The sequence below is a fragment of the Hemicordylus capensis genome, chromosome 5 (genome assembly GCF_027244095.1).
Source record: "Hemicordylus capensis ecotype Gifberg chromosome 5, rHemCap1.1.pri, whole genome shotgun sequence".
NCBI classification, from domain to species: Eukaryota; Metazoa; Chordata; class Lepidosauria; order Squamata; family Cordylidae; genus Hemicordylus; species Hemicordylus capensis.
In genome coordinates, this window is record NC_069661.1 from 155,967,564 (window position 1) to 155,980,829 (window position 13,266).

Below are 13,266 nucleotides of genomic sequence, written 5' to 3' on the forward strand. Positions count from 1 at the left end.
CAATTCCATGCTAGGGATCATTAGGAAGGGGATTGAAAATAAAACTGCTCATATTATAATGCCCTTATACAAAACTATGGTGTGGCCACACCTGGAGTACCGCATACAATTCTGGTCACCATATCAAAAAAGGACATTGTAGAACTGAAAATCTACAATCACGGTGTGGAGAAAGTGGATAGAGAGAAATTCTTCTCCCTCTCACATAACACTAGAACCAGGGGTCATCCCATGAAATTGATTGCCAGGGAATGTAGGACCAACAAACGGAAGTACTTTTTCCACACAACACATAATCAACTTGAGGAATTTTCTGCCACAAGATGTGGTGACAGCCAACAACCTGGATGGCTTTAAAAGGGGTTTGGATAACTTCATGGAGGAGAGGTCTATCATTGGCTACTAGTTGGAGGGCTAAAGGCCACCTCCAGCTTCAAAGGCAGGAAGCCTCTGAGTACCAGTTGCAAGGGAGTAACAGCAGGAGAGAGGGCATGCCCTCAACTCCTGCCTGTGGCTTCCAGTGGTATCTGGTGGGCCACTGTGTAAAACAGGATGCTGGACTAGATGGGCCTTGGGCCTCATCCAGCAGGGCTGTTCTTATGTTCTTATGTGATTTTTTTTTTTTAAAAAAAGAAGGTACCTACCGTTTACTTGTAGTTTTACTGATATAACTGAAAACGTATTGGCCACTGGCCACTTTGATTTTATAGATTTATTCAAAAGTATGGATGAAGTAAACATAAAATATTACCTGAGAAGTCATATCTGACAGTACCCATCCAGCGCTTCTCTTCACTATACTTTAATATATCTCCATAAAAACCATACCCCAATAGTGAAACACAGTATTTCAGAAATGCATTATTGTGATGTACCGAAGAGACATCCAGAGGTTGAGTGTCTCCTGTTGAAAAGACATTTCAGATTATAAAAAGGTCACAGTGTTTTAGCCCACAAATCCAGAGTATATTGTCCCAAACAAAGAGAAGGTTTGCTATGTGATTATTTGTGCCTATAAAAACTTGTTCTGCATTGGCCAATCTATTCATTAAGGGGAAAGAGCTTAGTTAGATGCTAACCACTATTAATTTGTTTTATAAATAACTAGGTTCCTGTCAGTATTTTCTGCATTGGTGAGTGTATAGCAGTCTCTATGCTACTACAACTATTGTGTTGGCTGCCATAAAGCTCATGAAATGATACTTATTGGATAGGCATACAACTGAGTCAATGTGCTTAGCATTTGGTAGTTAATGAACTACATAGCAAGATAAATACCGAGTTTGAAACTCACCTACAATGATATGTAATGCTGATGTTACTGGATCATTGGTGCCAACTGTTGCATAGCATATACAGTCTGTTGAACCTGGAACATGAACCAGCCTTTACTTCCTACATAATACCACAGCATTGTACAAATACATAAAGAGAACAGTCATTTTTCTTAGATGAAGATATTATATAGCCTTGCCCATGTTTAGCCTGTTTTTTCACATGCACTTTAAGAAGCAGTAACTATGTTTATAGAGGCCAGATTGGCTAGGGATTATTTTTGTGTGTGTTTGCTTTTATACATATGGCTTGGTTTACTTGGCTGAATCATCTGACGCTATGGAATTTGCAAGTGCCTTGGTGTGGTGCATCTTTATTATTCTGGCTTTCTACAGCATACCATGCACATCAGAGTTACAGGGGCTGGGGAGGTTCTGCTCAAAAGTTGCAAGTAGTCTCTTGCCTAACTACCTGCAGTATGTAAGAACTGCCTCTCAGTCACCAAAAATAATATCTTGGCCTTTTAAAACTTTTATGAGCTTATTGGCAAGACTAGTGGACTCCCTTCCAGCTCTATGTTTCTCATTTTTCTGACAATGTCCAACATGATATGCAGCAGCAAGTCAGCATGAAAAGGACTACATGTTTGTAAACAGCCTTTAGTGTCCCTGCACTGAAGGCTTCTTGTGCAGCCGAGCGGGTAGGGAGGGGGAGATATTTTCGTTACTCTCCCCTCATTGCAAAAGACCCTTCCGATCGGATAAATAAATCCGACTCTCAGACATGTATATATGCAAGTGGAAAGGTCTTTTGCAGTGAGTGAAGAGACTTTAAGATCTCTTTCCCCTTCCTGCTCTGCTTGGCTGAGCAAGGAGCCCTCAGCACAGGGACACTGAAGTCTCTTTGCAAATGTGCAGCCCTTCGCCTGCTGACTTACAGTTGCACGTCATATTGGCCATCAACGTACTGTGAAGCTTTCCCATAAAAAACCAAGACAATACATTTCTCTTGGTGTATTGCAGAAACTATAGCTGAACTATATTTATTCTAATATGCAGATAATATTGTTTTTAGTCTTACCTATGACTCTGTTGGTAGTATTATTTAATGTCCTATTGAGTCAACTCAAATAAATAATAATTACATAGTAGAGGGGACATTTCTACTCTTTAGAAAGAGAATAGTAGTTTTGGTAGAATAAGGAGGAAACTGTACAGAAGAGACATATGAAGGCATGAAGGGATATTCTAGTGGGAAGTTGTATTTGGTAAGACTCATTGGTGTCCCCTCTACCATGTAATTATTATTTATTTGAGTTTTCTCCATAGGACATTAAATAATACAACCATCAGAATTACTGTAAAACTAAAAGTAATATTATCTGAGAATTAGGCCAAATTTAATTCAGCCATTATATCTGCAATACACCAAGAGGCAATAGGAAGAAAGAGAAGGTGAAATAAGAAGCTATTCGACATAACAACTTTGTCAGAAGATCGCTTAACCTCTCTAAATGCCTCTCTAAATGCTTTTCTAAACCCTCTCTAAATGCTTTGCTTGGAACTGGAAATGGGTTGGATGGGGGAGAAGAAACTGAAGTCGAATCCGAACAAGATGGAGGTACTTGTTGTGAGAGACCAGAACTTAGGAAGTGATTTAGATCTGCTTGTTCTGGATGGGATTACACTCTCCCTGAAAGATCAGGTACATAGCTTGGGAGTACATCTGGACCCAAACCTCTCCCTGATATCTCAGACTGAGGCAGTGGCCAGGCGTGCTTTTTATCAGCTTTGGCTGATATGCCAGCGACATCCATTTCTCAAAACAAACAACCTCAAAAATTGGTGCATATGCTGGTAACATCCAGGCTTGACTACTGCAATACACTCTATGTTGGGCTGCCTTTGTATGTAGTTTGGAAACTACAACTGGTGCAGAATGCGGCAGCCAGGTTGGTCTCCAGGGCCACCCGTAGAGACCATGTTATTCCTATTTTAAAAGAGCTACACTGGTTGCCAATTAGTTTCCGGGCAAAATACAAAGCCCTGAACAACTTGGTCCCAAGTATTGAAGAGAGTGTCTTCTTCATGAACCCTGCTGCCTATTAAGATCACTGGGGAAGTCTAGTTGCCATTGCCACTGGCTTGCTTGGTGGTGACCAAAACCAGGCCTTCACTAGGGTTGCCCCGGGGCTCTGGAACACACTCCCAAGTGAAATCAGAATCTTCCCATCTCTGGTTGTTTTTAAACGGCTTTTGAAAATACACCTGTTTTATCAGATTTTTTTGTTTATTATGTTTTAAAGTTTTATTTATGGTAATTTCAATATGATTTGTTTAAATGATTTTTCAGTTTTGGTTGTTGCTTGATTGGATTGTAAACTGCCCTGGGATTTTATATATGGCAGCATATCAATGTGACAAATTAAATAAATAAATAAAATTCATTTCTAAATCATAAAAGGCAGGGAGATGAAGATATGTTACAGTGAATATCCAACATTTGGTAAATGTTGACATTTACGTGAAAATGCTCACACATCCTAAATCAATTTCATAATGGCTGAAAACAGAGATAAAATCCCCTACTTTTTGGATATGCGCCCGGGAATATCACCAATAAAATCCTTTAAGAGATTTGTCAGCACTGCCCGCTAAAACTGAAATGTTCCAAAAATTACCACATTTGTCTGGGATTATCAATTTGTCTGGGTTTGACGTATCTTCTCCCATACCGTTCTGTTTGCCTGTTAAAATCTCTTGGAGAGGCTCTGCTCCACATGCCTACATCATCTAAGGGTCATTTGGCAAGCATGTGGGCAGGGCCTTTTCTGTTGCAGTGCCCAGACTTTGGAACTTCCTCCCACAGGAAGCTTGAGCTACTCCATCCCCTCTTAGGTTTTAGATGACTGATAAAAACATGACTCTTCCTCTGTACGTTTAGTTGTTGATGGAGTTTGAGGCACCCTGGTTTTTGCCCTGTGCTGCTGATTTGTGCTGGTACTGTTATGTGCTATTTATTTATTTATTATTATTTACCACTTTAAAATGAGATTCTCAAAGGGTTTTACACAGATAATGAAATGCAATTAAATGAAAAGATGGTTTCCTGTCCCAAATGGACTCTCAGCCTAAAAAAGAGATACAAAGTAGCAACAGCCACTAATGGGACAGTGTGCTGGGTTGAATAGGGATAGTTGCCTTCTCTTTAATAATAAATATTAAATAATACATATTTAATAAATATAATAGAATCACCACTTTGTAAGTTGTCTCTTTTCCCATTTAGCAGGTATATGCTAAGCTATTGTAAGCTGCTTTGGGGGCCGTGTGGTTTAAAAGTGAGGCAGAAAAGTAAAAACCAAAATTGAACACATGGAAATGACTGCATTCACCACATTTTGGACAGTCTGCGTAACAGTATATATGTTGTTCAGGGCACAGCACAGCCTAACTACCTTCCCTTCAATCCAGCAAATGGGAAACACCCCCCCCCCCCTTTTCTCATTAAACATGTTATGAAGTGTGACAGGAAAAAGTAGTGGTGTTTGCTTTCTCCTAGTCCATTTGACAACCCAGGCAGGAGGGTCAATGCAATGTTTCTAGAGAGGTGTAGAAGGAGATTGATCCATTGTTACAGAGCTGCAGTGGAAATCCTTTTGTCAAGCCGGTCTTGTTTGCCAAGAGCGGAACAAAAGAATTAGGTTTAGTGTGTGTTTAAGCAAAATTTTGATTTGTCGGGTAGACTGGTGGGATGAGTGCAGTTAAATGAAGAGAACTGGCTTAGCAGTCTGGTTCATTCTTTACATAGCAGGCTTCATTGTATACCAATGAATCCTGTGCACTTAATTAAAATCAAGGGAAAGCCAAACAGGTGCTTCTGGCCCAGATAGGACATGTCAAGGACACAGTCTGACAGTCCAGCAAGCACAGAGCCTGATAGCCGACTAAAAAGCCCTGACTGAATTTGACTGATGGCAAGTTTGTACAGCTATCCTCATCTAATTAATACAAGCTGCAATTCATAACGTGGTTTAGGGCTGCAAACAGAGGTGGGGGAAAAAGTCAGTTTACTGGGAATTGGGATCAGTTTATTGGTGTGCACAGGTGTTGTTGACTACAGCTCCCAGAATCCCCAGCTGCGATGGCCCTTGGCTGAGGATTCTGGGAACTGTAGTCAACAACATCTGGAAATCCCTCTTATAAGGAACAGTGTTCTTCATTAGTGAGTGTTCATCGCTTTAAGAAATGATAAATGTGAATAGTGAATTGCACATTATGCTATGATGAACTGTGCAATATGTATCATCAGGGATGGTCTGTAATGTGAGTAGCTAAGGTACCACCTGGTGCTCTCCGGATGCCAACACCTCAAGCAGTTGCTACCTTATTCATTTATTTATCATATTTATATACTGCCTATTATGTGTATCTCTAGGTGGTGTACACAATTTTAAAAACCACAAATATAAAACAGAGTAAAAAGTAAAATAGTTTCACATAATAAAAACAGTTAAAAAATTTCATGGAATAAAAACAATTAAACAGTTCAAAATTAATTTCAGTTAAAAGTCTGAGAAAACAGGTGTGGCTTGAGCGCCTTTTAAAAAGCAATCAGAGACAGAGATGCTCTTATTTTGACAGGGAGCATATTCCAAAACCCTGGGGCAGCCACAGAGAAGGCTGGTCCTGAGTCACCACCAAACGAGCCAGTGACGACTGTAACCAGACCTCCCCAAATGATCTTAATAGGAGACGGGGTTCATGACAAAGAAGACGCTCTCTTAAGTACCCTGGACCCAAGCTGTTAAGGGCTTTATAGGTAATAACTAGTATTATTGTTATTAATAATACTAGTTATTACCTATAAAGGTAATTACGTGTGGAAATATGTGGGCAGCCGGTACAGCTCTTTTAAGATTGGTGTTATATGGCCCCTTTGGGTTGTCCCAGTGACCAGTCTGGCTGCCACATTCTATACCAATTGTATTTTCCGGACTACATACAAAGGCAGCCCCACGTACAGTATATTATAGTAGTCGAGCCTGTAGGTTACCAGCATATGCACCACTGTTCTTAGAGAGGGCAAATTCCAGCTCAGTTATGCAATCACTAGAAGGGCAACCCAGCAGTGGGCAGAAAGAAAGAAGTGACAGCAAGGCCAATTCTATCAGCGTCCTGGGGCCAAATGGCTCCCTCTCCCAGCCCACAGTCTATGGCTGGCAGAATGAGAGAGACAGGCAGACAGACAGACGGACACCATTAACCTGCTGGGACAACTCTCACTCAGACTCTCTCCTAGTCCTGCCAACCTTCTGTGCATCAATTTCAGCCCACCCTCTAGATCTCAGAAAAATATGATGAGACTGTTTAAATCCTGTCTTTCTTTCCCAAAAGAAAAGCCAATACAAGCACCAGGACACATTGCACAGTATCTCAGGACTATATGAGCACACTGGCTCCTCCTGCTCTCTTTGGCTGGTGTGGTAGGAGAGATGCAGTCCAAATTGTTCTGGAAGAGAAAAAAGCCACACTACGGTTTCCCCTGTGCATTCCTACACTAAAGGAGCAGTTCGGGAGTGGCATAAGAGAAAGGTCAATATGAAAAATCATCAAAATCCCAAATCATTGCATATGCATGCATTTTGACTGACTGACTGCAGCTTCCTTGTATATTCATGTGCAAAGTAAACACGTTGTGTAATGTTGTATAACAATGTTCCACTATAGTGAAGGTATAGGAGGTCGATTCATGCTTTTTCCTTCACAGAATTGCCTTCCTTGTAGGAAAGAGTTACCCTGTAAGGGTATCCTTGCAAGGCCTATTGTCACATTCGGCTGGTTATGCTCCAGCCTAGGAAGCACATGAGAAAGTAAGGAGCAAATGGGAGGTTTGGTAGGGGGTCAACAATCCCTCACATTTTGCAGGGAATAGGGTGAGGTAATCCTTGGTACCTCTGTGTACTGCATTTAGGTGGTAACATCGTCAGCATACTGTACTTGGAGCTTTTAAGGGTAGAAATGTGGTATACAGGTGAAACTCGGAAAATTAGAATATCGTGCAAAAGTCCATTAATTTCAGTAATGCAAATTAAAAGGTGAAACTGATATATGAGACAGACGCATTACATGCAAAGCGAGATAAGTCAAGCCTTAATTTGTTATAATTGTGATGATCATGGCGTACAGCTCATGAAAACCCCAAATCCACAATCCCAGAAAATTAGAATATTACATGGAACCAAGAAGACAAGGATTGAAGACTAGAACAATATTGGACCTCTGAAAAGTATAAGCATGCATATGTATTCAGTACTTGGTCTGGGACCCTTTTGCAGCAATTACTGCCTCAATGCGGCGTGGCATGGATGCTATCAGCCTGTGGCACTGATGAGGTATTATGGAAGACCAGGATGCTTCATTAGCGGCCTTCAGCAATTCTGCATTGTTTGGTCTCATGTCTCTCATCCTTCTCTTGGCAATGCCCCATAGATTCTCTATGGGGTCAGGTCAGGCGAGTTTGCTGGCCAATCAAGCACAGTACACTGTATACTTTTCAGAGGTCCGATATTGTTCTATTCTTCAATCCTTGTCTTCTTGGTTCCATGTAATATTCTAATTTTCTGAGATTGTGGATTTGGGGTTTTCATGAGCTGTACGCCATGATCATCACAATTATAACAAATTAAGGCTTGACTTATCTCGCTTTGCATGTAATGCGTCTGTCTCATATATCAGTTTCACCTTTTAATTTGCATTACTGAAATTAATGGACTTTTGCAAGATATTCTAATTTTCCGAGTTTCACCTGTATGTGTGTGTGTGTAAGGCCGTAGGTGATCAGCTGCTGGCTGGGAGCGGAGTTTCCACTGTTTAAACTGGCCCTCTGGAGGCGATTTCCCAATTTACAGGGAACATTATGTAAGCAATAGAGCGGACAAGAGGGCTTTATATAAAAGGACTGAAGTAGTTCTAGGGGAAAGTGGAGAGATAATAGGCAGGAAAATTGAACAAGATGCAGGTTAAAGTGTGTATGACAAGAAAATGGGAGAATAAGAGGGAGCAGACTAGTCACTGCAACAGCCGGCAAGACACGAGTCCTTCCTCTCTGATAAATCCTAACTAACCAGACTAAGGCTCTCCAAATTGAATTTAAGACATACACATTTGTTCAAAATCCCTATCCAGAAATGAGCCTGGTTTTTACATAAAAGAGAATGAGGGTTTGTTGAATATGAAGTTGTTCTGAGAATGGACAACCCTGGAAAATGCACATTGAAGGTGTGCACATACCACAGACAATCCGACAATGTTCACTTCTCACAAAGGACAAAACAGGTAGCTTTAAAGCTAAAACAAAGCACATTTCATTGGATCAGCTAAGCAAGAGCCTATATATGGTAAGTTTGTCTGGTCAATGACCAAAATAAAGATTCCATTCCATTCCATTCCTATATGGTAAGCGTGAGATGGGATTCCTGCTCTGCCCCATTAGCCACAAACTCCTCTGACTCCAAGGGGAGAAATGAGGCAGGATTGTGTTGCTCTTCCTGACTCCAGGACTCTGGTGAAGTGTCTTCATCATACCCTGAATAAGCCTTTTCTGGAGCCCAGCTGGCCTGCCCAGGAGAAGGGAAAGAGCACTACTTCATTCTCTATAAGACAGTATGCAGACTCGGTTACTTTATATACTGTGTCTCTTATTGTGCCGCAACAGCAGAACTGTTCACATATTAGTGTCAAATTAAGCTTATAGAAGGGCAAGTGATATCACACCTGCTATCCTCTCCCCTACCTTCACACGGCTCTAAGGATGTGCATGAAATGGATCTTGCATGCCATTTCAAGCTCGGAACAGAATGCGAGATCTGTGGAAGGTTCAATCTGACCGTTCTGAGCACCATTTTGGATTCCAAAATGGCACTCGTCTGGCCTCTGTGCATGTGCAGCAGTCATTTGTATGGTGGTGCTGACCAGTCCGAGTGTCCCAACATTTGAAGGGCATTTTGTTCTAAGCTCAGAACACTCGGAATGGCCTGATTCGTGGTTGGAACATTCCAACTGCGAACCATTCGGCACATTCCTACACGGCTCTGTTTACAACTTTTGATGAGTGTGTGGAGGTTGAAGGTCGGGCCAGTAGGCATGATGCTGCTTCCCTTGCCTCCATGCATTCATCTTTAAACAGAGGAGTGCATCCCAATGAATCCCAATGAGAGGTTCTTAAGCATCAACTCTAACATCTGTTGAATTTCCTGTATAAGCTTAGTCTGTCCCACATAAGCAAGAACTTTCCTACCCCCAAAATGTGCATTTTGGCTGAAGGACTGTCAATAAATAATGTATAGTGAAAGTTAACCTTGTTGTAAATCTTACCAGCAGGGATTATGCCAATCCTTATATTGCATTGGACTAATGGTGCTTTGGGATTATTTTGATCTATGCCAGAATCCTTCTGTATTCTTCCAATCAGACCATGCATCACTTCACTGAACATTCCGTCCCCACCAACACAAACAATACTGCCAGAAAACACACACATTAAAACACAGGCTGGCAGTCAATAAATTAATGTGTCAACTGCCTCAACATAAGTAAGTATTATTTACTAATTTAATTAAAATATTAATTGTTTTATGAAGTCTTTGCTTTTGTTTATGAAGTCACCTATCAAACTCTCCAGGTTTATTTAATGCAGATACTAGCTGACAGCTACACTAATACTGTGCATGCACGCACAGCCAAAAAAAGCATGTGAGCAGCAGCTGCAAGGCTGCTTCTGAAGTGAACAAGCTCAAATGTGGGTAGGCAATTTTTGCTGATTTCCCCCTTTCCCCCGAAAGCACACTTTGTGGAACACACCAATGTGTCCCTGACCCTCAGGAATATATTTGCAAGTTGTACAGAGTTCTTCCAGGGGAAGGAGAGATTGGTGAAAATCACACCTCCACACTCAAACATGCATGCTTCAGAAGTAGCCCTGTAGCCTCTGAGTGAATATTTTTTGGCTGCCCATGGACAGCATTAGTATAAGTGTCAGTCACTATAACTTGGTGACCAATTTAACACATAATTTCAGACATGCAAGCTTCTCCTCTACCTATATGAGTAGCATCATAAACATCAGCTGAAACAAAATTATGAACACATTGCAGACATAAGAATGGGCAGCACACACTGTGGAGGGGAAAGGGCTAATTCTGTGAGAGAAACTCACACAATTAGCCTCCACCCACAAGGCCGGGTCATTTAAATATTCTTTAAATGACTCTGCCCATTTAAACAATTATTCACATGATAGGGCCAGTTCACGTGGTGAGCTGCTTACACATAGCAATAGCAATAGCACTTACATTTATATACCGCTCTATAGCCAGAGCTCTCTAAGCGGTTTACAATGATTTAGCATATTGCCCCCAACATTCTGGGTACTCATTTTACCGACCTCGGAAGGATGGAAGGCTGAGTCAACCTTGAGCCCCTGGTCAGGATCGAACTTGTAACCTTCTGGTTACAGGGCGGCAGTTTTACCACTGCGCCACCAGGGGCTAACTAACATGTTAGTTAGTTTTTGCCATGGGTTCTCAGCTTTCTCCCTGTGCTTGCTCTTACAGTAATTCTATGACAGTTAAATTCTGTAGTAGTAAGCAGATTGTTTCCAGCAAAAATGGAGCATATTCATTTACTGCGTTGCTTTCACAAGGGTACAGAAGCAATCCCACTCCATTGAAATAAATGGATATTGTGTGATCATATCCACATATAAAATTGCATTTTCTTTCTCTAGGAATTTCAGTTATGTGAACAAAGGCTGGACCCACAGCAAAGTAAAGAAGACATTAACTTTTTAAACAAAAGGCACAATTTACTGAGTTGTTCTTCTGTACGAGCCAAACATTTAATGGACGGAAACAAAATAAGAGCTCTTGTATCCCCCACATTCTGCCACAGGACTCTTCCACAGCTTGCAAGAAAATGTCTACAATGACTGCAGAGAATTAGCTGGTGCTTAACCATCAGCACTTAACTGTGGCTCATTAACTGTGTTTCTTTTGATAAGAAAACCCTGTTTGCAGATTTAGATACTTATTTTTCTTGGGGTGATTCATTACTGAACCCATATCATGTGCTGGCAACAGGCAACAGATTTTGACAAAAGGAATAAAAAGTTACATACACATTTTCTTTCAATGCAATGTTTTGGCTTTGCAATGCTAATCTGGTTCCTCATCAATGTGGCACTGTTCTGGCTCCCCTAACAGAATAGTCTAACAACCACAACACTTGTTAAATGTTAGAAGTCAGAGGGCAACTCAGAGGGCATCCTGAGACTGACAGCTGAAAGCATAAACCAGGATTCAAAATATTTCTCAGAATAAAATGCTTTCTGATTGCAGGCATGCATATTTGTGTCTGTGAGTGTGTGTGTGGGGGGGTATCCCTCATCAGTTTTTAAAAAACCTCTACAATAGCAAAGTCATCGTTTGTGAAACTTTTCAGTGGATGTTGAACTGACAAGTTGAGCCCATTCCATCTGAAGTTTACACACAATGGTCTTCGGAGATATGCCAGCTTGATTTTGTTAGAGACTGCTGATTTCTCCCAGCAGTTCAATAACCAGCCATAATGTGCTGCAGTGAGAGACGGAGAGAACTCTTTAGGCCATATTTGGCTGGTAGGAAAATCACCGTCTGATCCAGCTCTACATTCACTGCCTTATCATCTGCTGAGAGATAGTTGCCATATTTGAAAAGATAAATGGAAATATTTTTCCCTACCACAACTGCATTAGACCCCAGTTGAGAGGAGGGAAATGTTCCTCATCTTTCATCTTAAATGGATGCTGTGCATGTATGCTGTGCAGATTTAGCTCCTCCAGAAGTTCCCATCCAATACTCTCTCATGTTAATGAGACCAAAAGAACAAAGACAGCAACTGGAAACAATACAGGATTGCTATAGAATACGGATAATTTATCTGCTTGTAGACATAGCCAATCTGTCTATAACAACTGCAACATCCATATATTCAGTGCATCTAGAATGATACAAGATGCCTGTCCCCTCCTACAACAATCTCCATGCCCAGTGTAATTGGAATTTCAATACTATTTGACTCAGTGCTGTAGTAATTAGGAAAGGATTGATGTAGAAATATTGTGACTTTGTAAAGCGTCCCTATATTAGCAGGGTATCTGGTAGTTTAATTAATCTCTGTCTGCTCTGTGGAAGTAGCGAATTAGCATTCTTCTGCAAGGACTCGCAATCCACCGCCCCATACATGTATGGAGCTCCAACTGCAGGTTTTGCATGGTTGTCAGAAGATCTGTGAATGTAGGGGGCGCTTTCCCTTTCCACAGCCAGCAATAGCAACAGAAAAGTCCTGTTATATGCACAGACCAGTTTTGCTGGACTGGATCCAGCAAGTGTATACACTGGAAACAGAAGGGAAATTAAGTTGTATGGGCGTATTTTTTCCTCCCAAAGAGTAGCTATTAATAGACAGACTTACTGAGGTTTTACTGATAGTGACTGCAGATATATAATGATTTCAATATGCTATACAAACAAGAGTCTTGTGGAACTTTAAAGACTAACCAATTTATATAGCATAAGCTTTCATGGACTACAGTCCACTTCATCAGATGTGCATCATGTATTGATCTCATGGATATTGAAATAAATCAGCCAATTTTTTCCTCATTTCATGGGATTCAATTCAGGCCTAGAAAATGATGACCTTTTAACCTTCACCTGAAACTCCATGTTTGTATTTCAGAATGTTTGCAGATTTTGTAAAGTTAATTAATCCATTTTATATATGTTAAGTTTGCTTTTGCTTCACAAACATAAGTATTAGAGAAATCTATGTGAAAGGAATTAATTATAATTTTGGGTTAAAGTAACAATATAAAATGTCTATTTGACTACTAGTTATCTATTATAAAAGTTGGAATGTGGACTATTTTTCTTAGAATTTTCTGCTCTGTCAT

The 13,266-nt window shown here is 40.7% G+C and overlaps 1 protein-coding gene across 5 annotated transcripts in view; it reads right to left on the bottom strand.

The window, feature by feature from the left end:
- CERK (ceramide kinase) overlaps window positions 1-13,266 on the bottom strand; it is a 55,266-nt gene that overhangs the window by 13,430 nt on the left and 28,570 nt on the right. For all 5 annotated transcript variants that reach the window (XR_008308761.1, XR_008308762.1, XM_053256972.1 and 2 more), the window contains 3 exons: window positions 9,651-9,796; window positions 1,295-1,369; window positions 752-904 (listed from right to left, as the gene is read on the bottom strand). Coding sequence is in view for 3 of the 5 variants with exons in the window: in XM_053256972.1 (XP_053112947.1) it covers window positions 752-904; window positions 1,295-1,369; window positions 9,651-9,796 (374 nt within the window). In the remaining 2 variants the exon portion in view is untranslated. The remainder of the gene's footprint in view (window positions 1-751; window positions 905-1,294; window positions 1,370-9,650; window positions 9,797-13,266) is intronic.